This window comes from Aquarana catesbeiana, linkage group LG03 (assembly GCF_042186555.1).
Source record: "Aquarana catesbeiana isolate 2022-GZ linkage group LG03, ASM4218655v1, whole genome shotgun sequence".
NCBI classification, from domain to species: domain Eukaryota; kingdom Metazoa; phylum Chordata; class Amphibia; order Anura; family Ranidae; genus Aquarana; species Aquarana catesbeiana.
Genome location: NC_133326.1, coordinates 576,793,471 through 576,813,769, shown reverse-complemented (window position 1 = coordinate 576,813,769; position 20,299 = coordinate 576,793,471). Strand labels below are relative to the sequence as shown.

General features: G+C 41.7%; 1 protein-coding gene across 3 annotated transcripts in view; it reads left to right on the top strand.

Moving 5' to 3' along the window:
• The window catches only part of PARVB (parvin beta), a 64,594-nt gene that overhangs the window by 2,609 nt on the left and 41,686 nt on the right, over positions 1-20,299 (top strand). Inside the window, exons 1-3 of one of the 3 annotated variants that reach the window (XM_073621943.1) lie at positions 2,252-2,374; positions 18,691-18,780; positions 19,382-19,452. In XM_073621943.1, coding sequence (XP_073478044.1) covers position 2,374; positions 18,691-18,780; positions 19,382-19,452 — 162 coding nt within the window. In that variant the 5' untranslated portion in view covers positions 2,252-2,373. Of the gene's footprint in view, positions 1-2,251; positions 2,375-16,357; positions 16,703-18,690; positions 18,781-19,381; positions 19,453-20,299 lie in introns of those variants that run through there. The other 2 variants (XM_073621941.1, XM_073621940.1) reach the window with 2 other exon arrangements.

Genomic DNA, 20,299 nt, shown 5'->3' with positions numbered 1-20,299 from the left:
AACTGGGCAAATATTAGTAGTGGCCTAAGAGGCCCGAAGAAATGACACACCAAGGAGTGGATCATTGAAAAGGTAAGTATAGTAACTCTTCTATTACAGTTATGCTGTGCCCTACAAAATTACCCTGTGCCAAACCCAATCTTGTATAAGGTATAAGTCCACCTTTAGGATCACGTTACACCCATGTTTATTGTGTAACATGAAACATGGTCACATTTGCAGCTACCCACCCTCAAGCCACCTCCCCCCTACCTGAATTGCAGGTTTTTTTTTTCTTCTAGCGGGGATATGCAATTAGCGGACCTCCAGCTGTTGCAGAACTAAAAGTCCCATGAGGCAAAGCAAGACTCTGACAGCCACAAGCATGACACCCAGAGCCAGAGGCACGATGGGACTTTTTGCAACAGCTGAAGGTCCTCTAATTGCATATCCTGTATTTATTTAGTTATTTTCTAATTTGGCACAGCTCTGTATGGCTCTGCCCACACAGCTGAGCCAACCAATCAGAGATCCATTTAGAGCAGGGGTCTCAAACGGGCAGCTCTCCAGCTGTTGTGAAACTACAAGTCCCATGAGGCATTGCAAGGCTGACAGTTACAAACATGACTCCCGCAGGCAGAGGCATGATGGACAGCTGGAGGGTCACCAGTTTGAGACCCCTGATTTAGAGTAACTTGTAGAGCTATATGGAGCACAAGTGCCATGTCGATGTACTTGCCATCCATTACTTCCTCCAGCTCCAGTCCATACCTCCATACAGACCTGGGGCTGGGAGAAGAGTCTGCAGGAGCCTGTGCATTGCACCCATAACACACCGATCCTTGTTTGCAATGTTCTTTTTAACTACTTGCCGACCAGCGCACGCTGATTTACGTCGGCAGAATGGCGCTGGTGGGCAAAAGGGCGTACAGGTACGTCCCCTTTAAGAAACGGTGCTGCGGGTGCGTGCGCGCCGGGTCCCGCAGACTGTATGTCCGCTAGGTGGCTGCGATCGTGTCACAGAGAGGTAGAACGGGGAGATGCTTTTGTAAACAAAGCATTTCCCCGTTCTGCCTAGTGACAGGACAGAGATCACTGCTCTGTCATTGAACAGTGATTGTTGTCATGTGTGTTGTAGCCCCTCCCCCCCACAGTTAGAATCACTCCCTAGGACACACTTAACCCCTTGACCGCCCCCTAGTGGTTAACCCCTTCACTACCAGTGTCATTTACACAGTAATCAATGCATTTTTATAGCACTGATCGCTGTATAAATAACAATGGTCCCAAAATAGTGTCAAAAGTGTCCGATATGTCCGCCATAATGTTGCAGTCCCGATAAAAAATTGCAGATCGCCTCGATTACTAATAAAAAAAAAAATGAAAAATGCCATAAAACTATCCCCTATTTTGTAGACCCTATAAATTTTGCGCAAACCAATCAATATACGCTTATTGCGATATTTTTGAAAAAAAAAAAATTGTAGAAGAATACAAATCGACCTAAACTGAGGAGATATATATATATATATATTATTTATTATAGTAAAAAATATTGTGTTTTTTTTTTTTTTTTTTTTTTTTTCAAAATTGCCGCTCTTGGGTTTTTTGTTTTTTTTTATAGCGCAAAAAATAAAAATTGCAGAGGTGATCAAATACCACCAAAAGAAAGCTCTATTTGTGGGGAAAAAAGGACGTCATTTTGTTTGGGTATAACGACGCACGACCGTGCAATTCAGTTAAAGCGACGCAGTGCTGAATCGCAAAAAGTGCTTTGGTCAGGAAGGGGGTAAATTCTTCAGGGGCTGAAACGCTTTAATCTCCTTTAATGAATCCAAATGCCCATTCTCTGAAATAGAAGAGGTATATAATCTTGTGTGTGAAGCCTCCATCAGGGCCTAAGACATTCAATAATGTGGTCCTATCCTTTGACCCCCTACATCAGTTACAGGACTTAGCCATGACGTAGGGGGTCTGAGGAAGGAGCCTTGGTACGCGGTGGGGGACATGGACATCCCACATTCCCAGAAGTGTAAAATGTTGGACACTGCTGAGGGCTGCAGCCATGGAGGGATGGTAGGAGACACGGCCCCAGGGAGGGGAGTATAGTGGTTTGTGTCTTGCAGGTTTCTAGTGGTATCATTAGAGACCTCATTAGACTGTAGTTGTTAAAGTTGGATTGTAGCAAGTGTAAGCAAAATAGTTTTATTCATATAAAATGTGTCTATAGTTGTATATATTTCCCTATTATGCTATCAGCAGGAAGCAGGTTGGGTCATATATGTGCTTTGTCACCGCTGTCTATGTCTAAATTCTGAGGAAAGGCGTTGTTTTTTGCTCTTTTATTTTTCTACCATCGCTCTGGTCTGTCGAATATAGTACTTTGATGGAAAGAGTAAGTGTTTTTTATTGTGTAGTATTATTTATATATGTATATATTTTTAGGCTTTTCTAAAGTAAATGTAAACCCAATTACTAATATTTCCTATACACATATTACAGGTCTTCTTGTTCTTTCTAAATGTGCAGCTTTTATTACAATTATCCCTAGATCCATGTTTGGACACCTTTTTCTGGTATAGGGTGACAACACTCTGTCCCTGTCTCCCAATTGTGCTCTTGAGTTGTCACCCTGAAGCACAGGCTTCCAGTGGAGACAAGTGGTTTTTACTGTTTCAGGTGTAATCTCTGTTGTCCAATCCACAATTAGGAAAACTGTGCGCTCATGTAAATGTGATCCATATACAAAAATTAGGAGTACCGCTCAAAGCACTGCAAAACTTCTCCCTCCAAAGCACACATCAGGTGCCGACGTTCAAACCAGCTCATCCAGACTAACAAACAGATCAGAAGACAGAGGATGGAAATGCGGCCCACCAGAGCCCAGTCACTATATAGAGAGGTAAAGATGTCCCATAGGCCCGAAACATGTCAGAGGAGCATAGCTTTCCATAGCTCCCCCCCCCCCCCCCCCCCCCCCCAACGGAAAGCACTGGACAACCTCCCACCAAGACACAAACTTCGATTTTGGGTAGGTGCTTAAAAGTCTCTTATGAACAGAAGGAGTTCTGTAGTTCTGTCCTTTTGGTTACAGCACTGCTCCTCCATCGATAGTTACAGTAAATGAGCGTTGTCACCCTAAGACAAGAAGTGTGCTAACTGGTAGGATCACCAGGTGAAAATAATGGGGGGGGGGGGGGGGACTGAAAAAAATAAAACTAATGCAGCCACCATAACTAAGGACTAATAAACTGCAATCTATTATATATTTGTTTTGGATATACATATGCTTTTAGATATAAAAGATATAGCAGTGTAATCATTAACTCCTGCAATTTTAAAGCATGACATGTTGGGTATCTATTTACTCGGCATAACATCATTTTTTACATTATTCAAAAAATTGGGCTACCTTTTTACTGTTTTTGTGTGGTGTTGTGTTTTTTTTTTTTTTTTTAATTCATGAAAGCGTATTACTTCCAAAAAATTTGCATTTGAAAGACTGCTGCAAATAGTGTGACATAAATTATTGCAATGATTGCCATTTTATTCTCTAGGGTCTCTGCTAAAAAAATATGCATAATGTTTTTGGGGTTCTAAGTAAATTTTCTAGTAAAAAATATGGATTTTAACTTGTAAGCATCAAGTGTCAGAAAAGGGCTTAGGCATGAAGGGGTTAATGCTACATTTGCAAAAGCAACTAACACTGGTACCAATGACAGCGGCAGTTATCTGCTGATATTCCTACAGCTGTTTCAGCCACCAGCGAGCAGCTAATACCTCTCAAATGTGGTATTTTATCTGTGGTTTGCCTGTAATTTAAACGTTAAAGCGGAGCTCCACCCAAAAGGGAGGTTCCCCTTACTTGCACCCTCCATTCCTCCACTGCTACTTTTTGGCACTTTTTTTGGGGGGGGGGGGGGGGTACCTGGTTTTGACAGGTACCCACTCCCACTTCCGGCTCAGATTGCCACACCCCTTCTTCCCCTACGCATGCGCAGTAGGAAACAAGCTGTGAAGCCACTAGGCTTCACGTCCCGTTTCCCTTACTACAGATGCTGGCGCCTGCGAACATCGCAGGAACCCTGGACAGGCAAGTGTCCTTCTATTTAAAGTCAGCATCTACAGTATTTGTAGCTGCTAACTTTTTTTCTTTTTTTTTTTTTTTTTTTTTCTGAAGGAGCCTGGAGCTCCTATTACCACAATCTGCCCCGCCGTCATTTTGCTGTAGGCTCTCCTGTTCTGACTGGACGTCATATGACATCCTTCAGAATGAGGTACGTGGCAATCGGTAGTGCGGTGCCGCTTTGACACACCGCATCTCTGATCACTTTAAAGAGCTTATGGTGTAGGCTCTTTACCATGTGATCAACTGTGTCCAATCACAGCTGATCAGTGTACCTAGGAAGTGCCAGTTATCGGCATTCCTCTATTAAGGCTGACAGGGCGTGAGTAGAGGAGAGCTGATAAGTGGCTCTCCTGACGGGGGATCTGCACTGATAATCAGCGCAGCGCCACCAGCGATGCCAATCAGTCCCCACTAATGATGCCTGTCAGTGCTGCCCATCAGTGCTGTATGTTAGTGCCACCTCATCAGTGCACATCAGTAAAGAAGAAAACTTACTTATTTACAATATTTTATAACTGAAACCAAGAAACTTTTTTTTTTTTTTTCAGTCTTTTCCTTATTTTTTGCTTTTTTGGTATCGGGGCAGTTTGGTAAAGCAGTACTCCTGAAAAACTTTGCTATAAAGTTAGTAGCGTGCAGATTTCTTTTTTCCTGCAGCTTATTATTACTGGCAACCAATGTGACGGTCATCTTCCTGGCATTGTGTATTTGTTTATATGCAGAATTGAAGGTTAGACCGGCAGTCTTGGCTTATAAAGAATCCTCTCCTGATTTTCACATGGGCGCCACCTGCTGGCTATAAAGTGCACTTCTCCCTTTTCTTATTGAACTCTTGGAATCATATGCTTGTCACCATTGAGTCACGTTGTGTCGCATACTGTAGCTGGGTGTGGACTCGCTTTGTGGTTAATCATTGTCAACTGCATCCCAGCTGATGGGGACATTAGATTTAATAATTTTACGATCTCTAGTAACTGCAGACAGGCTTAACTGAAAAGTATATTTGGAGAAGCAGAATTAAACCCATCAATTTAACTGTTTCCCAAAACCATTCCATGCTCTGAATAACTGTCACATTTGCTTGTGCTCTCAACTGAACTGCTAAGCCATCAAGTAGCTGGCGTCATAACTGACCAGAACAATGGCAACTGCAGTTCAAACAGAGGCTAAGACAGCAACTTCCTTTGCTGTAGATATCAGGAGGCTTTTAGTTTTAAATCTCATAAGACCTTTTAACTTGTTAATGTTGTTTAATTCTACAGCCTTAATTAAAGCGGTTGTAAACCGTGGATATTGCAAAAATAAAAATTAAAAAAATATACCTGCAAGGCAATGGCATAATGTGCTAGTATGCATCACATACTAGCACATTATGAAATACTCACCTTGGAATGAAGCCCTCCAGCGCTGTACTGTCACTGCTGAGAAGGCTGACATGTTCCCCCTGTCTTTATCTGGGTTTGCACGCCCTGGCAGTGTGATTGACCAGAGCCATGATAACGTCACTCCCGTACATGCATGTGGGAGCCCTTGGCTCCGTCACGAAGCTCTGAGGTTCTGGCAAGGTATGGCAGACCTTCAGAGCGCATGCGCCAGTGATGTCACTGGCTGCATGCAGGTGAATATCTCCTAAATTGTGCAAGTTTAGGAGATATTCATTTTACCTACAGTTAAGCCTTCCTATAGGCTTACCTGTAGGTAAAAATTACCAAGCGGGGTTTACAAAAAATATCTATTTGCAGTTTACACTATAGGATTGTAAAAGACATCCCGTGATGAACAGTTGGTGTGGCCAAATTGTGTTCATAATGGAGGAAGCTTAATTCGCATAGTTAAATCAAACATGGTCAGTCTGTCCCCCCCCCAGGTCAGTCTTTCCCCCAGTATAATCCCCCCCAGGCCAGTCTGTACCCCAGTTAAATCGTCCCCCACCAATCTAATCAAAAGCACTTCAAGCTGACGAGAGGGGGATAGGAGGTGGACTGAAACCCAGACAGGATCTAAAACCCGGACTGTCCGGGTGAATCCCAGACAGGTGGCAACCCTAACGCCAGTGTGAATGAGGCCTTTGGTGTTTGATCGTTTTCTACTGCAGATAAAGAGCACCAGTCACCAATCGGTGCTTCTACTGATCTAAATGTCCACTTCCTGAAGATAACTTTTTATTTACTTTATATTCTGCCCCTGGCAGAGCAGCTGCCTTATTGCAAAGGTGCTGCCTGCAAAAGGTGAGGTTTTCATCTACTGGGGTTTATTTACTAAAACTGGAGAGTGCAAAATCTGGCTCACTTCTGCATAGAAACCAACCCGCTTCCAGTTTTTATTGCCAAAGCGGAGGGCGAGGAGCGAAGGTCTGTTCAAAGAAACACATGAACTGTACATGAAATTGCGTATGAATCACTTATGAGGCAGTTTATGAACTGCATATATAAATTGCTTATGAACGGTCTATGAAACTGCTTATGCATTGCCAAGGAAACCGTTCATGAATGTCTATGAAAACGTTTATGAACTATATGTGAATGGCCTACGATTGGTCTGGGGAAAGGTATTTTCTAAATAGTTCTAGCTTTTCTCCACTGAATTGTGTTATCAGTGGCTATTAGACCGCCTGGGATCAACCTGGGGAAACAGAAAATCCACAAGTAGAAAAACCACCATGAGAGGTAGAACTATAAAAGGTAACGAACCAAAAAACCCCAAAAGAAAATGCAAACGCAAGTACAATTAAGAAATATTTGACAAAGGACGGGAGCCCAAAGAGCCCAGGACCAGATTAACCAGGACCAGAAAAACAGCAACAAGGGAACAAAGACAAGAACAAAGACCCTGGGAAAAAAGAGAGGTGAGACCTCAGACCAATCCAGAGAAGATATAAGCACAGAAAGTGAATTGGAGATGAGTAAAATGGAGGAACAAGGAGCTGGTGCCCAAATGCCAACAAAACTGGAAATGTCAGACGTGTTTTTAAGACTGGAAAATTCTATCAAAGCAGAAATCTTCACACTACGGACCGATCTAGGTCAGTTGCTGACACAAGTAGAGGAGACAGATGAAAAGATGGATAAACAAGCTTGAGAATCAATAAAATTTAAAAGAACAAGTTAAAGACATGCAACTGGATCAGAGGAGAATGCTATATAAACTAGAAGATCAGGAGAACCAAAATAGAAGACAGAATTTAAGGATCCGTGCGCTACAAGAAGAAAGAGGAGAAGATCTAAGAAAAATAATAAATAAAATATTGAATCCCTTTTTGGATAAAGCGGCAGAGGACTGCCATAAGATAGAAAGAGTCCACAGGATCAGAAAACCTCAAAATATATCAGCTGACCTACCCCGAGATGTCATAGTAAGTTTTCAACTATATGAAGAAAAAGCACAAATTTGGGGGAAAATGAGAGGACGACCAACACTAAAATATGAAGGGGTGGACATCCAAGTTTTCAAAGATCTGGCGCCAGAAATGTTGGCTAGGTGAAGACTCCTTAAACCCCTACTTGAGCAAATGCGAATAAAGAACATTAATTATAGCTGGGTTTTCCCTGCATGTCTAATAGGTCAGGATGGAAGATCAACGAGACTAAGGTTTCCAGAAGACCTACAAGAATTCTGTAATTAATAAACTAGACTTACAAGCTTCGGTTATCCCAGTATGGTCGGAATAAGAAATTAACACAGTAGGAAGACTAACAATGGCAAAGGCTGCATAGAGTCGCAAGGAAGACTTAAAAACAAATATAAAAAATACCCCAGAGACTGAATAGAAATAGGTTCTTGGAGAATTTGATAAGATAGACCGAGTTTAAGCCAAATTGAGCAGAAATGGAAGAGAAAAGTGGAAATCTCTTAGCAGAGGTAGGCCCTGGGGAGCGAGAGGGGGAGTGGATGAGGGTGAATCAGCCGCAGTGGGGCAAAAAAGGGGATGGAGAGTTTGGGATTCTTGAATCGCTGGCATGCTCCCGGCCCACTCCTCTCCCCCTTCCTTTTTTTTTTTTTTTTTTTTTTTTTTTTTTTTAAGGGGGGGGGGTTGGAGGAGAAGCACGGTCAGAGACTCACTCCAGGATAAGAGAATCACTGGTGGAAACGGAATACGGATCCACCCTATGGTTCTGGGGCCGGAACAGGGCCATGGGAGGGGGAGGGTCCCGGAGATCACAATCTATATCAATCTGATCATTTTTTTTTTCTCCCAGACAGGTTAGAAAGAGAGCGCGGTAATCAAAGATGACATCAATAAAATTTATATCATATAATGTTTGTGGGCTTAATACGCCAGCAAAGAGACACAAAATCTTAAAGGAGGTTAAACAGTATAAAGCTGGGGTAGTGTTCCTTCAGGAGACGCATATCTGCCACAACGCCATTGTAAAGCTGTTTTTGAAAGATTATCCAATATGGTACTATGGGGATTCTACAACAAGAAGAGCAAAGGGGGTTGCCATTGGGGTGGCTAGAGGATTACGGTTCATATTGGAGGAAAGGATGACAGATCCAGAAGGCCGATAGTTTTTCATTTTAGGAAGAGATATGTGAAATGGAATGTAGGCTGGCAAACATCTATTGCCCCAATAGGAACCCAACAAATTATTTATTTGAGGCAGGTCATGGGGAAGTTAATGGATTTTAAAAAGGGAGGTGTGATTATGACAGGAGATCTAAATTTCTGTTTGGAACCAAGAATTGATAGTATGTCACGGGCTCAGGGGACTAGGAATGAAGTATTAAAAAAAGAAATAAATTTAATTAGAACAGGGGCACAAAAAAAGGGAGAAGGGGAATGGCTTCAGGTACTAGTGATAAAAAGGAATGAACTAAAACAGTGGTCATCAACCCTGTCCTCCGGGCCCACTAACAGATGAGGTTTGCAAGATAACTGAAATGCATCGCAGGTATTATCATTTGATGCTCAGTGATTGCAGTATTCTAGTCTGCATCTCCCCAAGGTAATACATAAAACCTGGCCTGTTAGTGGCCCTGAGGACATGGTTGATGACCACTGAACTAAAAGACCTATTGGATCAGGAGACGAGAAGGGACTTTAATAGAATTGCAAAAGAAAGATATTTATGGGGAAATAAAACAGGGAAACGCCTGGCAATATTACTGAAGAAGAAAAAAATCATTAAATTATATAGAAAAAAAATACAGAAAACAGAGATGATATTCTCAACAACAGAAATAGCGAAAGTGTTCCAGAATTATTATGGGTCATTATATTCAATAAAACAAAAGGGACAACTGGAAATAGACTGGAAAAGACAAGAGTTCCTAAAAAGTGCCAGATTACCTCCAGTAATAGAGAACAAGCTATTTACCTTAGAAAAATCCATAACAGAAGAAGAGATTAATACAGCTTTAAAAGACTTGGCATCAGGAAAAGTCTAGGTCCTGATGGGTTCACGACTTTTTATTATAAAAAAATTTAAAGAAAATCTATTACCTAAACTATGTTCATATATGAACGGACCAGAAACAAATTATGAGATGGGAAGAGAAGCCCTTTTGGCTTCAATTACAATTATTCCAAAGGAGGGAAAAGATAGTACTTTATGCTTAGTTACAGACCAATATCCCTGTTGAATGCAGACACAAAGCTATTTGCTAAGAAAAATAGCAACAAGGTCCCTCTCATGGATAGGACGAATAAACACTATAAAGATTGAAGATGGTAATAGTATAGAAAATTATGTACAAATTTCAAATGTTGCCTATTTCTCTACCTCCAGACATATTTTAAAACATTAACCACTTAAGGACCAGCCTCGTTTTGGATTTTAGGTGTTTACATGTTTAAAACTGTTTTTTTTTTTGCTAGAAAATTACTTAGAACCCCCAAACATTATATATGTTGTTTTTTTTTTTTTTTTTTCTAACACCCTAGAGAATAAAATGGCGGCCGCGGCAATACTTTATTTGCTCAGCGGTCTTATAAGCGCACTTTTTTTTGGAAAAAATCACATTTTGAATAAAAAAATAAGACAACAGTAAAGTTAGCCCAATTTTTTTTTTATATTGTGAAATATAATGTTACGCCAAGTAAATTGATACCCAACATGTCACACTTCAAAATTGCGCCCGCTCGTGGAATGGCGTCAAACTTTTACCCTCAAAAATCTCCATAGGCGACGTTTAAAAAATTCTACATGTTTCGTGTTACAGAGGAGGTCTAGGGCTAGAATTATTGCTCTCACTCTACCGGTCGCGGCGATACCTCACATGTGTGGTTTGACCACCGTTTTCATATGCGGGCGCTACTCGCGTATGCGTTCGCTTCTGTGCGCGAGCTCGTCGGGACAGGGGGGGGGGGTTTAATTTATTTTATTTATTTTTACACTGTTTAAAAAAAAAAGAAATTGTGTCACTTTTATTCCTATTACAAGGAATGTAAACATCACTTGTAATAGAAAAAAGCATGACAGGTCCTCTTAAATATGAGATCTGTGGTCAAAAAGACCTCAGATCTCATTTTTACACTAAAATGCAATAAAAAAAAAGTCATTTTAAAAAAAAAAAGACATTGAAAAAAATATGCCTTTTAAGGGGCGTGGGCGGAAGTGACGTCGCTTCTGCCCAGCAGTGTCATGGAGACGAGTGGGCGCCATCTTAGCCTCACTTGTCTCCAGGCACAGAAGGGAGACGGACACGGCTCCGGTAAGCGGCGGAGGGCACCGGATCGTGGCGGGGGGGTCCCCCTCTCCCGCCACCGATAAAAGTAATCTCGCTGCGTATCCGCCGCAGGGACCACTTTTATCAGAAAGCCGACCGCCGCTCGCAAACAGGGATACCGGGGTTATGGCAGCTAGCTGCTGCCATAACAACGATATCCGCTGGCAAAGTTTGGACGTACATCGGTGTGCGGCGGTCCGGAAGTGGTTAAAAAAATATAATAACTAAGTTCATTTGGCAGAATAGGAAACCGAGAATCTCGATCTCAAGGAAAGAAAAAACGCAAGGCGGGCTAAAGGTACCAGACTTGAAAAAATATTACAATGCTGTGTTAATTTCACGAGTAATGGAGTGGACAAGGGAGGAAAATGAAAAAAGATGGGTACAAATTGAGAATATGAGTGATACACGATTGGGCAGATTTATCTGGATCCCACCACAATTTAGAGCACTGGGTGAGAATGCACATGTAATGACATAAACTGTACTTAGAATTTGGGATCTAATGCTTAAACAAGGCAAATGGGAATATAATTCTCCACTAATATCACTGAAAGAAACAAACAAATTATTTCACACCGGGAAAAGGGATTATTATTTGGAGCTTGGCTAAAAAATTAAAATGCACAATTAAAGGATATACCGTATATACTCGAGTATAAGTCGAGTTTTTCAGCACATTTTTTTTTGTGCTGAAAGTGCTCCCCTCGAATTATACTCGAGTCAAGCACTTTTCTGCAGCAAAAAATTTCATTTTCCGAACTGGGGCCCTGTATCTCAGGGCCACTTTATGCTAGGAACCCCAAATTTGGTGTGCAAACCCAATGTAACTGGTACCACAACATATCCAAAGTTGGGGTTCCTAGCACTAAGTGGCCCTGAGATACGGGGCCCCAAAATTGGTTCGGAAAATGTCATTCTATGCTGCAGAAAAGTGCTTGACATTTTCTGAACCGAATTTGAGGCCCCGTATCTCAGAGCCACTTGGAGCTAGGAACCCCAAATTTGGTATGCAAACCCAGTGGAACTGGTACCACAACATATCCAAAGCTGGGGTTCCTAGCACTAAGTGGCCCCAAGATACAGGGCCCCAAAATCGGTTCGGAAAATGTCATTCTATGCTGCAGAAAAGTGCTTGACATTTTCTGAACCGATTTTTGGGGCCCTGTATCTCGGGGACACTTGGTGCTAGAAACCCCAGCTTTGTATATTTTATGGTGCACACCAAATTTGGGGTTCCTAACACTAAGTGGCCCCAAGATACGGGGCCCCAAATTCGGTCAACTGTGTCCATCTGCAGCAATGTCATTTCGGGACCCTTTGGGTTCAGAGACCCCAAATTTTGGCTGCAGCTAGGGGGCATCTAGGAACCCTTAACTACCGAGTTTGAAGTTCGGGAGACCTATGGCTGCAAATGGGCACAGTGAGGCTGCAAATGGGCATTGTTGACCTTCTTTTCCACTTACAGTAGCTGTGCATTTCTCACCCTCGTCTGATACTCGGGTCACTAAGTTTTCCCATTTTTTTTTTTGTGGTAAATTAGGGCCTCGACTTATACTCGGAACGACTTATACTCGAGTATATACGGTAATAGAAAAGGGGAAAATATGCACATTTCAAAAATTAAAACACAAGATAGATTTGATGGCGATTAATGAATGGCGGTACCTCCAGTTGAAGCATTTTGTTACAACTTTGCTACAACCAATAAGATCAGCGGAAGACCTAAGGCCTTTGGAACGGCTGAGTATAGCACAGTGTTGGCGAACCTTGGCACCCCAGATGTTTTGGAACTACATTTCCCATAATGCTTATGCACTCGGCAGTGTAGTTGAGCATCATAGGAAATGTAGTTCCAAAACATCTGGGGTGCCAAGGTTTGCCATCACTGGTATAGCACCAAACAAAAAAATTTTAATGGCAATGGAAGGGGCTGGAGGTTCAGCCGTACATAAAAAAAAAAAAAATGGGGGAAAAGAACTGGGAACAAACAAAAATTAGAAATATTGAGACTGGTACATAGCACTGCAGTAGATATTAACACAGCTGGGATGAACTACAAATGCCTTACAAGGTGGTATATAACCCCAGACAAAATTTATGTAATTATCAAATAGGGAAATCATCACACTGTTGGCAAGAATGTAAAGTAATGGGAACGATGGCCCATATATGGTGGGATTGCTCAAAAATAAAAAGCTACTGGAAAGAGATTTTACAGTTAACTAGAAAAGCTACAATTTCTGGGGAAATTGTGTGAAGTGTTCTTGCCTCCACCTACAGTAGTCTACAACTTGAGTAGGTGGAGTAACTGGGTGGAGTGGCTGGAGTCAAAAATAAAAAGAAAAACTGCGCTGCAGAGCAAAAAAGGTCAAAGGTAAAAGCTGCACACAAAATACACCAATATCTGTGTATACCATGAAAAATAAAAAATAAATAAAGTGCGCTAATTATATGAAAATACACACATAGATGTGAATACATGTGGGTGGTAGTAAAAACCACAATCTACTGAGAGCAAGTAAATGACTCCATGAGTGGTAGAAATATATAAGTGCAAAACATAAAAACTCAAATAAAAAGAAGAAACAAAAAATGTGTACATGTGAAGTACAATGATATTAATAGCGTGAAAATCTGAAAATCAAACAAACTCAGTCCATGGGTTCAAACATAAAAAGTTCATCAGTGAAAAAAAGCTTCCATCCACTATACAGCTCAGCAGCAACTAATCCCCCTATGAGTGGATTGACAAAGGAGAGAGATGTGCAGGATGGTGCAAATCCACTGACGGTGACTCCAATAAGTGAGAAAGTGATAAAGGTGGACTCTTACCCTCCGTGTTGGACCCCCTCCTTGGCAGGGTCTATCAGGCATGCAGATTTTTGCCCTCTGCAGGGACCGTGTAATGAGAAGATCTCCCCAGCAGCTGTCAGGAATGTTGTCTCCGATCCGGGCTGGTCCAAGTGAAACGCCTGGAGAGGGGGGAAGGAAAGCTCTCTTGCTCCCAGTGTGGCAAAGGAAAAAGCAAAAGAGCGGAGCTCCAATAGTGTAAAAAGTTTCGGAATTTATTCAATAAAAGTAGCCACGCCCTACTTTGAAGACGTCTACTAATGACGAAACATGTAGGGCGTGGCTACGTTGTAAGCCGTCACGATTGCCCCATGTTATGCACGGGTTATTACGATTCTTATATGCCGGCTTGTTTTTAATTGTATTTTTACCTCACGGAGCGTGCACTCTCCGTTGCGGTCTGTACTTTTATTGAATAAATTCCGAAACTTTTTACACTATTTTTGCTTTTTCCTTTGCCACACTGGGAGCAAGAGAGCTTTCCTTCCCCCCTCTCCAGGCGTTTCACTTGGACCAGCCCGGATCGGAGACAACATTCCTGACAGCTGCTGGGGAGATCTTCTCATTGCACGGTCCCTGCAGAGGGCAAAAATCTGCATGCCTGATAGACCCTGCCAAGGAGGGGGTCCAACACGGAGGGTAAGAGTCCACCTTTATCACTTTCTCACTTATTGGAGTCACCGTCAGTGGATTTGCACCATCCTGCACATCTCTCTCCTTTGTCAATCCACTCATAGGGGGATTAGTTGCTGCTGAGCTGTATAGTGGAGTGGCTGGAGTAACTGTGAAAAGTGTTTAAAAAGCTTAATATTTTAAAAAGTATAAATAGTAGTAAAAAAGTTGAAGAAGTCTCATCATTAGCTGAAAGAACTGAACATTTTTTTTCAAAAGTGATTTTTTTTTTTTTTTTTTTTTTTTATGGGGTGGTCATAATACTTTGGCTAATCATGTTTTGGTCATAATGTTTTGGCTGATCATGGGGTGGTCATAATGTTTTGGCTGATCATGGGGTGGTCATAATGTTTTGGCTGATCATGGGGGGGGGGGTGGTCATAATGTTTTGGCTGATCATGGGGTGGGGTGGTCATAATGTTTTGGCTGATCATGGGGTGGGGTGGTCGTAATGTTTTGGCTGATCATGGGGTGGGGTGGTCATAATGTTTTGGCTGATCATGGGTGGGGTGGTCATAATGTTTTGGCTGATCATGGGTGGGGTGGTCATAATGTTTTGGCTGATCATGGGTGGGGTGGTCATAATGTTTTAGATGATCATGGGGTTGTTGGCTTTTGTCACCTCCCACTCTAGTTTTGAACATTTCGCCATTCATTCCTATGGGACCAATTTTGCTGCAAAAATAACGATATTTCGTGAACCGTTCGGCGAAACGTTCCACAAAGTAATAGCACACCAATCGGGAACAATCCGCACGTTTCGGTATATTACTGTCTATGTAGTGTAAAAGCTGTGGGAGGAGTTAGGGTGGTAAATTTGGCTATAATAACAATCTATATGTGAGATAACAGTATGTGGTTTTGCTATGTAAGAACACTTAATAAAAGAAATGACTAATAAAGAAATATTAGAAGAATCCTGGACGTACTTATTCCACGGGATAGAAAGCTCAATAAAACAATATAAAGAATCCGTGATACCCCATCTGATCAATGCAGCCAAAAGTCAGATACAAAGACACTGGCAAGAAATAGAAAGTCCCACAATAAAGGATTGGATTGGAAAGGTAGAAGAGACATACAACTTTTGAATATTTGAGATACTGCGGAGAAGAGGGAATGATGAATAGATGGAGAGATTGGAAGTCGTTTAAGAAGACGATGAGATATGTGGAGGCTGTAGGAGGATAGAGAGTGAACCAGCAGATCTGGGAAAAATGGAGAAAAACGAGTTCAGGGATTGAATGGGAGGAGTGGGGAGGAGACGGGGATGGCTTGAGGAGAGGGGGGGGGGGATTTAAAATGTACACATCAAATGTAATGTTTGAATCGGGGGAGGGGGAGGGGGGGGGCTTGGGAAATTAAATTGATCTTATCACACGAGACTGCAGAAGTTTCATTGCACTTAAGTTTATGTTCAAGCATATTAAACCCAAGAACATAAATGTAATCTATTGTAACGCGTTGTACAAACTTTTGGCACTATACAATTCCTAATTTAATAATCGTTTTTAGTCTTTTTTTTTTTTTTTTTTTTTTTTCCTGTTCTTATCACCTGGTGATCTTGCTATTAATACACATCCTGTCATAGGGTGACCATGCCTACTGTACTGCATCTGTAAAGGAGCAGCGTTGTCACGCTGGGAAAGGAAGTGCGTAAGGACTATAGAACATCTCCATCTCCCTCTCCTTAACACAGGGGAGAGGTGCTCTCTAGCTCATAGAAGGAGAAATCAGCAGGGCTGAGGACATGGCTTTGGCAGACTAAAAGGGAGCAAAGAGACATTGATTATTAGGCTTTACATTCACTTTAAATTTTGAGTGATGCTTAGTTCTTTTATCGGTTGTTATTTTAATGTATTTACGCAGTGCAGACTAGAGATTAAAGGTGACCTATTTCTATACAAATGAATTATGCATGTGTATAAACACACAAATACACTGTGGCCAGTGCAGTATTCCCTGCATTACACTAATGAGCCTGCTGAAGGGTTGGCACCGTTCCTGGCACTGCTGCGGGTGCAGCTCCAGTCTTCACGGACCAGGCAGCAGTTTCATACTCACTAGCGAGGCGAGAGCAGACGCTTTCATCGCTGATTTGTCTCCCTTTTGTCCCAAATTCCTCTTTAGAAACGGTCGTTACATTCTCCTGTGCTGGACCTGGCTCCTGTTTTTACTGGACACGACTTCCAGCTGTCCAAACCCTTCTACTGTGCTCAGCCCCTGTGTCATCTGATCGTCACCCTGTCAGAAATAACCTGGACCGTTGGCGTCTCTGTCGCTTCTTGTCCTACGCCCTTTCACTGTCGGCTGTCCCCCCTCAAGCTGAGACCACCATGTCTGGGTTTCTGTGCGGAAAACGCAAGAAAGAGGTGATCGGTGCCAGCGAGAATAAGACAGGTCTGATTGTGTGATTAGATTGGGGAACTAATCTCAGGGTTATTTCTTCTGTAACCAAACTTTTTGTAGTTTTGGGTGGACTAGGGACAGAGTTAAACAACCAACAGATCTTTTTTGCTGTCTGGGTTCCAGCTGGAGAGATTTAGCCTTCTATTTTTCCTGATGACCATTGTGAAAAATTTGTCAACAGTTTTAGTGGGAGTCATCCAAGGGCACTTGGGATTCCCCCCATGCTCATGTAGAGTTCAAACTATACCCTTACCTAAAACTAAAAAACATTGGTCATGTGACTATTGTGGAAGAAATTCAGTTTTTAGGACTCAAAGCCTTGACCACTCTGGAATAGCCTTGCAGCTCTCGGTTCTGACTTCAGTTGCCAAGAGAGATGCTTTTTACATGTGCGTTTGCATGTTCTTCCCATGTGTGGGTTTCCTCTGGGTACTTTGGTTTCATCCTTTGACCCAAAACATACTTGATTAATATGCATTGGATCAATTGGTCCTAGAATTTGTATGTGTGTGGCGGGAATATATAAGGACCAGTCCACCTGAATGGATATTTCAGTGTTTGGTAGATACTAGGGAATTAAACTCCTGGCAGTTTCTGATATCTCTTGTGGAATTTATTGGTGAGATCTCTGGGCTTTTCACCATCCCTGTGCTGAGTTCCCAAATCTGCATATCTGCTGTCCCCTTTATGAGGGGTTCCCACCATCCCTGTGCTGAGTTTCTGGATCTGTGCATCTGCTGTATCCATTAAGAGGGGCTCCCATCATCCCAGCTCTGAGTTCCTGGGTCTGCACACCACCTGCAGGCATTAAGGCTCAGTTCCCACTAGTGCGACTTGAGACACTAAAGTCGCAGGATCTTTAAAAAAAAGGTTCCTGCACTACTTTGATGCAACTTGAGCTCCACAAAGTGTAATAAGTCGCACTGGAAATTGTGCGACTTTAGAGCAGCACTAGTGTGAACCGAGCCTAAAGCTGGCTACATACTATACAACTTTTGTTGTTTGATTTCCTTTAGAGTTACCAAAACCATGTAGTACAAGGTCCTGCCTGATTGATTGTATACAAATTTGAATCTGTTAAGGTTTTACCTCATAATATATGGTTTTGGTAAATCTAAAGGGGGAAAAAATCGAAAGAAAATTGTGTAGTGTATTCAGCTTTAGAGGCAACCTGCTCTCAAATGTTAGTAGAGGGTAGGGCTATATGGTCCAAGTTCTGCGTGGCGTGCAACCAGAATATGATTCCCTTTTTAAGTTCACTTTGACGGTTAAATCCTTTTACTCTCCATGACTGCGGGCAGGTAAATATTTGAAAAATGTATTTGCATCTTTAGTCTGTGTTGCTGGTGGTAATCGGTGCATGTCGTTTGTCATTTTCTAGCACGGTCTTGTGATGTTTAGCCTCTGACAGACGAACAGTGTTCTGCCTATTGGGTGGAATGCATAAATCAAATTTGTAGATATTATGTGATGGCTTTTCACAAGTTGTGAAGATTCTTGCCTATGTACAGGTATACAGTTTTCTGATTATATTGTTATAATTTTGTAGCTCTATCGTCTCCTATTTGTTCCCAGAAGAAGCAGATTTATAATCTGGGGATTGTGTTGTGGAGCCATCGTACCCCTCTACAGATATTCGCTTGGTGATGCAAAGCAAATGGAGTTCTCAAACCATTTAAGTAGTTCTTGAATATATAAGTTGTGCAGGGGGTTTTGGAGTGTCAGGGGGTCAATATGTTCATATAGGTTTTATATAATGCAAAGAGAATAATTTGTGCTTTGGCACTAACTTCTGTGTAGCATGTTTTTTTTTTTTTTAAGGTAAAGGTAAACCTGTAGATTTTTAATGTATGTTAGTTAACACATTTCTGTATTTTGGTCACTTCTTTTTTTTTTTTTTTTTTTTTTTTCTACGATGTTTGCTACATCAACAGTGTCGTTAGTGGTAATGTTCTACCATTTGTTTTCTTTTGTTGTAGTGAGTGATCTCCAGGAAGAAGGAAAAAATGCCATCAATGCGCCAATGTCCCCCACTCCTATTGACATCCACCCGGAGGACACCATGCTTGGTACAGTATTATGAGTTATGTGTATCATGACCAGTCCCCTTTTACAGTTATTTTTTTTTTTTCAGCTAGATTTGTAGGGAACCCTTGTAATTATAGTGCCAGCCGTCAACCCTTTTTTTTTTTTTTTTTTTTTGGGGAAGCCTAGAAAACCTGGCCCATCTGCTCGTGCTGTGCTGGAGATCCCACATTCAGAGAACAAATAATGTTCAGTTGACATAAGTGCTGAAGATTATGTATTAAATGGCTGAAAGGTCCACCCCCACAACCTGCACGTTCTATATGGGGTTGGTGACACCTGCGTGTTGGGGTCTATGACCACATTTTGGAGTAGGCAGTGTTAATGATTGCTGACAGTTATCCTACACCATCACTATTTGGTATATAACCAGTCCCATCATATTTTCTTTCCACTGGAAAATCATCCCTCAGATGACTCTCTTGACCTTCTGTGAGCCAGAATGTGTCACCTTTCGGCACATGGAAATCTTCCATAGGAAGTAGATTTATTTCCCTATGTACTGTCTATGCATTTCATGACTATGATTGTTTGGACTGATTGCTGTCATGTCTCTGACTGCATCTATTTCTCATCACTTCTCAGAGGAGAATGAGGAGAGGACCATGATCGACCCCAATTCCAAGGAAGACTCCAAGTTTAAGGAACTGGTGAAGGTAAAAAAAAAAAAAAAATTTCTTTTGGTTGGATTTTAGCACCTATTTACACCTTTTGCATGCTTTATAGTGTATCTAAGGTCAAGAAAACGGGGTAATCTATTGTAGCATACTAGATTTGTTGGCTGTATTAGTTTTTATATATCTATGGTGTTGTGTGTGTGTGTGTGCTTGTTTGTTTGTTTTTTTTTTTATCTGGGGATCCTGTGAATAACATACCTCTGTCCTTGGGGTGACAAAGCTCACTCACTGTACTGTATCGATAGGAAAAACAGTGTTGTCACCCTAGTACAAGGCTACGAATGCCTCCCCCGCTCCACTTTTCCATAACACAAAGGGTAGGGGTTCTATAGTCCTTTAAAGATCGCTAGGATAACGCTCACAAGAAGTGCACTGGAAGTTATTAGTGCACAACACATCTGTAACACTGTGGTGTGCTATAGAGCAGGGTTTTTTACTGTAACTGTGTTACTGCACCACATAGGAGTGAAGGGACCCTTAACTTTAACAATGTTGCAAACCTTATGTAATGGCATATTTTACAACAACTTGTACTACTCCTGGGATTCCTCTAGTGATAATGAAAGATCTAGATAGAGGAATCCGGTCCTGCTGGCCATAACCTGGACCAGGACCCAATCCCTTTAGTTAGAAGTATAGATCTATATAGGGAAATCGGGACCGCCTTTCTCTTGCGGATGATTTCTCTCGTGATGACTAACAATCCATAAAGTGGATCAGGACATATTTAAGATCTATTTTAAGGAATCCGGATCTCTTTCCTTCTGCTGGAATCCCTCCAGTGATAACTAAAGATCAATATGGGGGGATGGACCTCCTTGCCCTT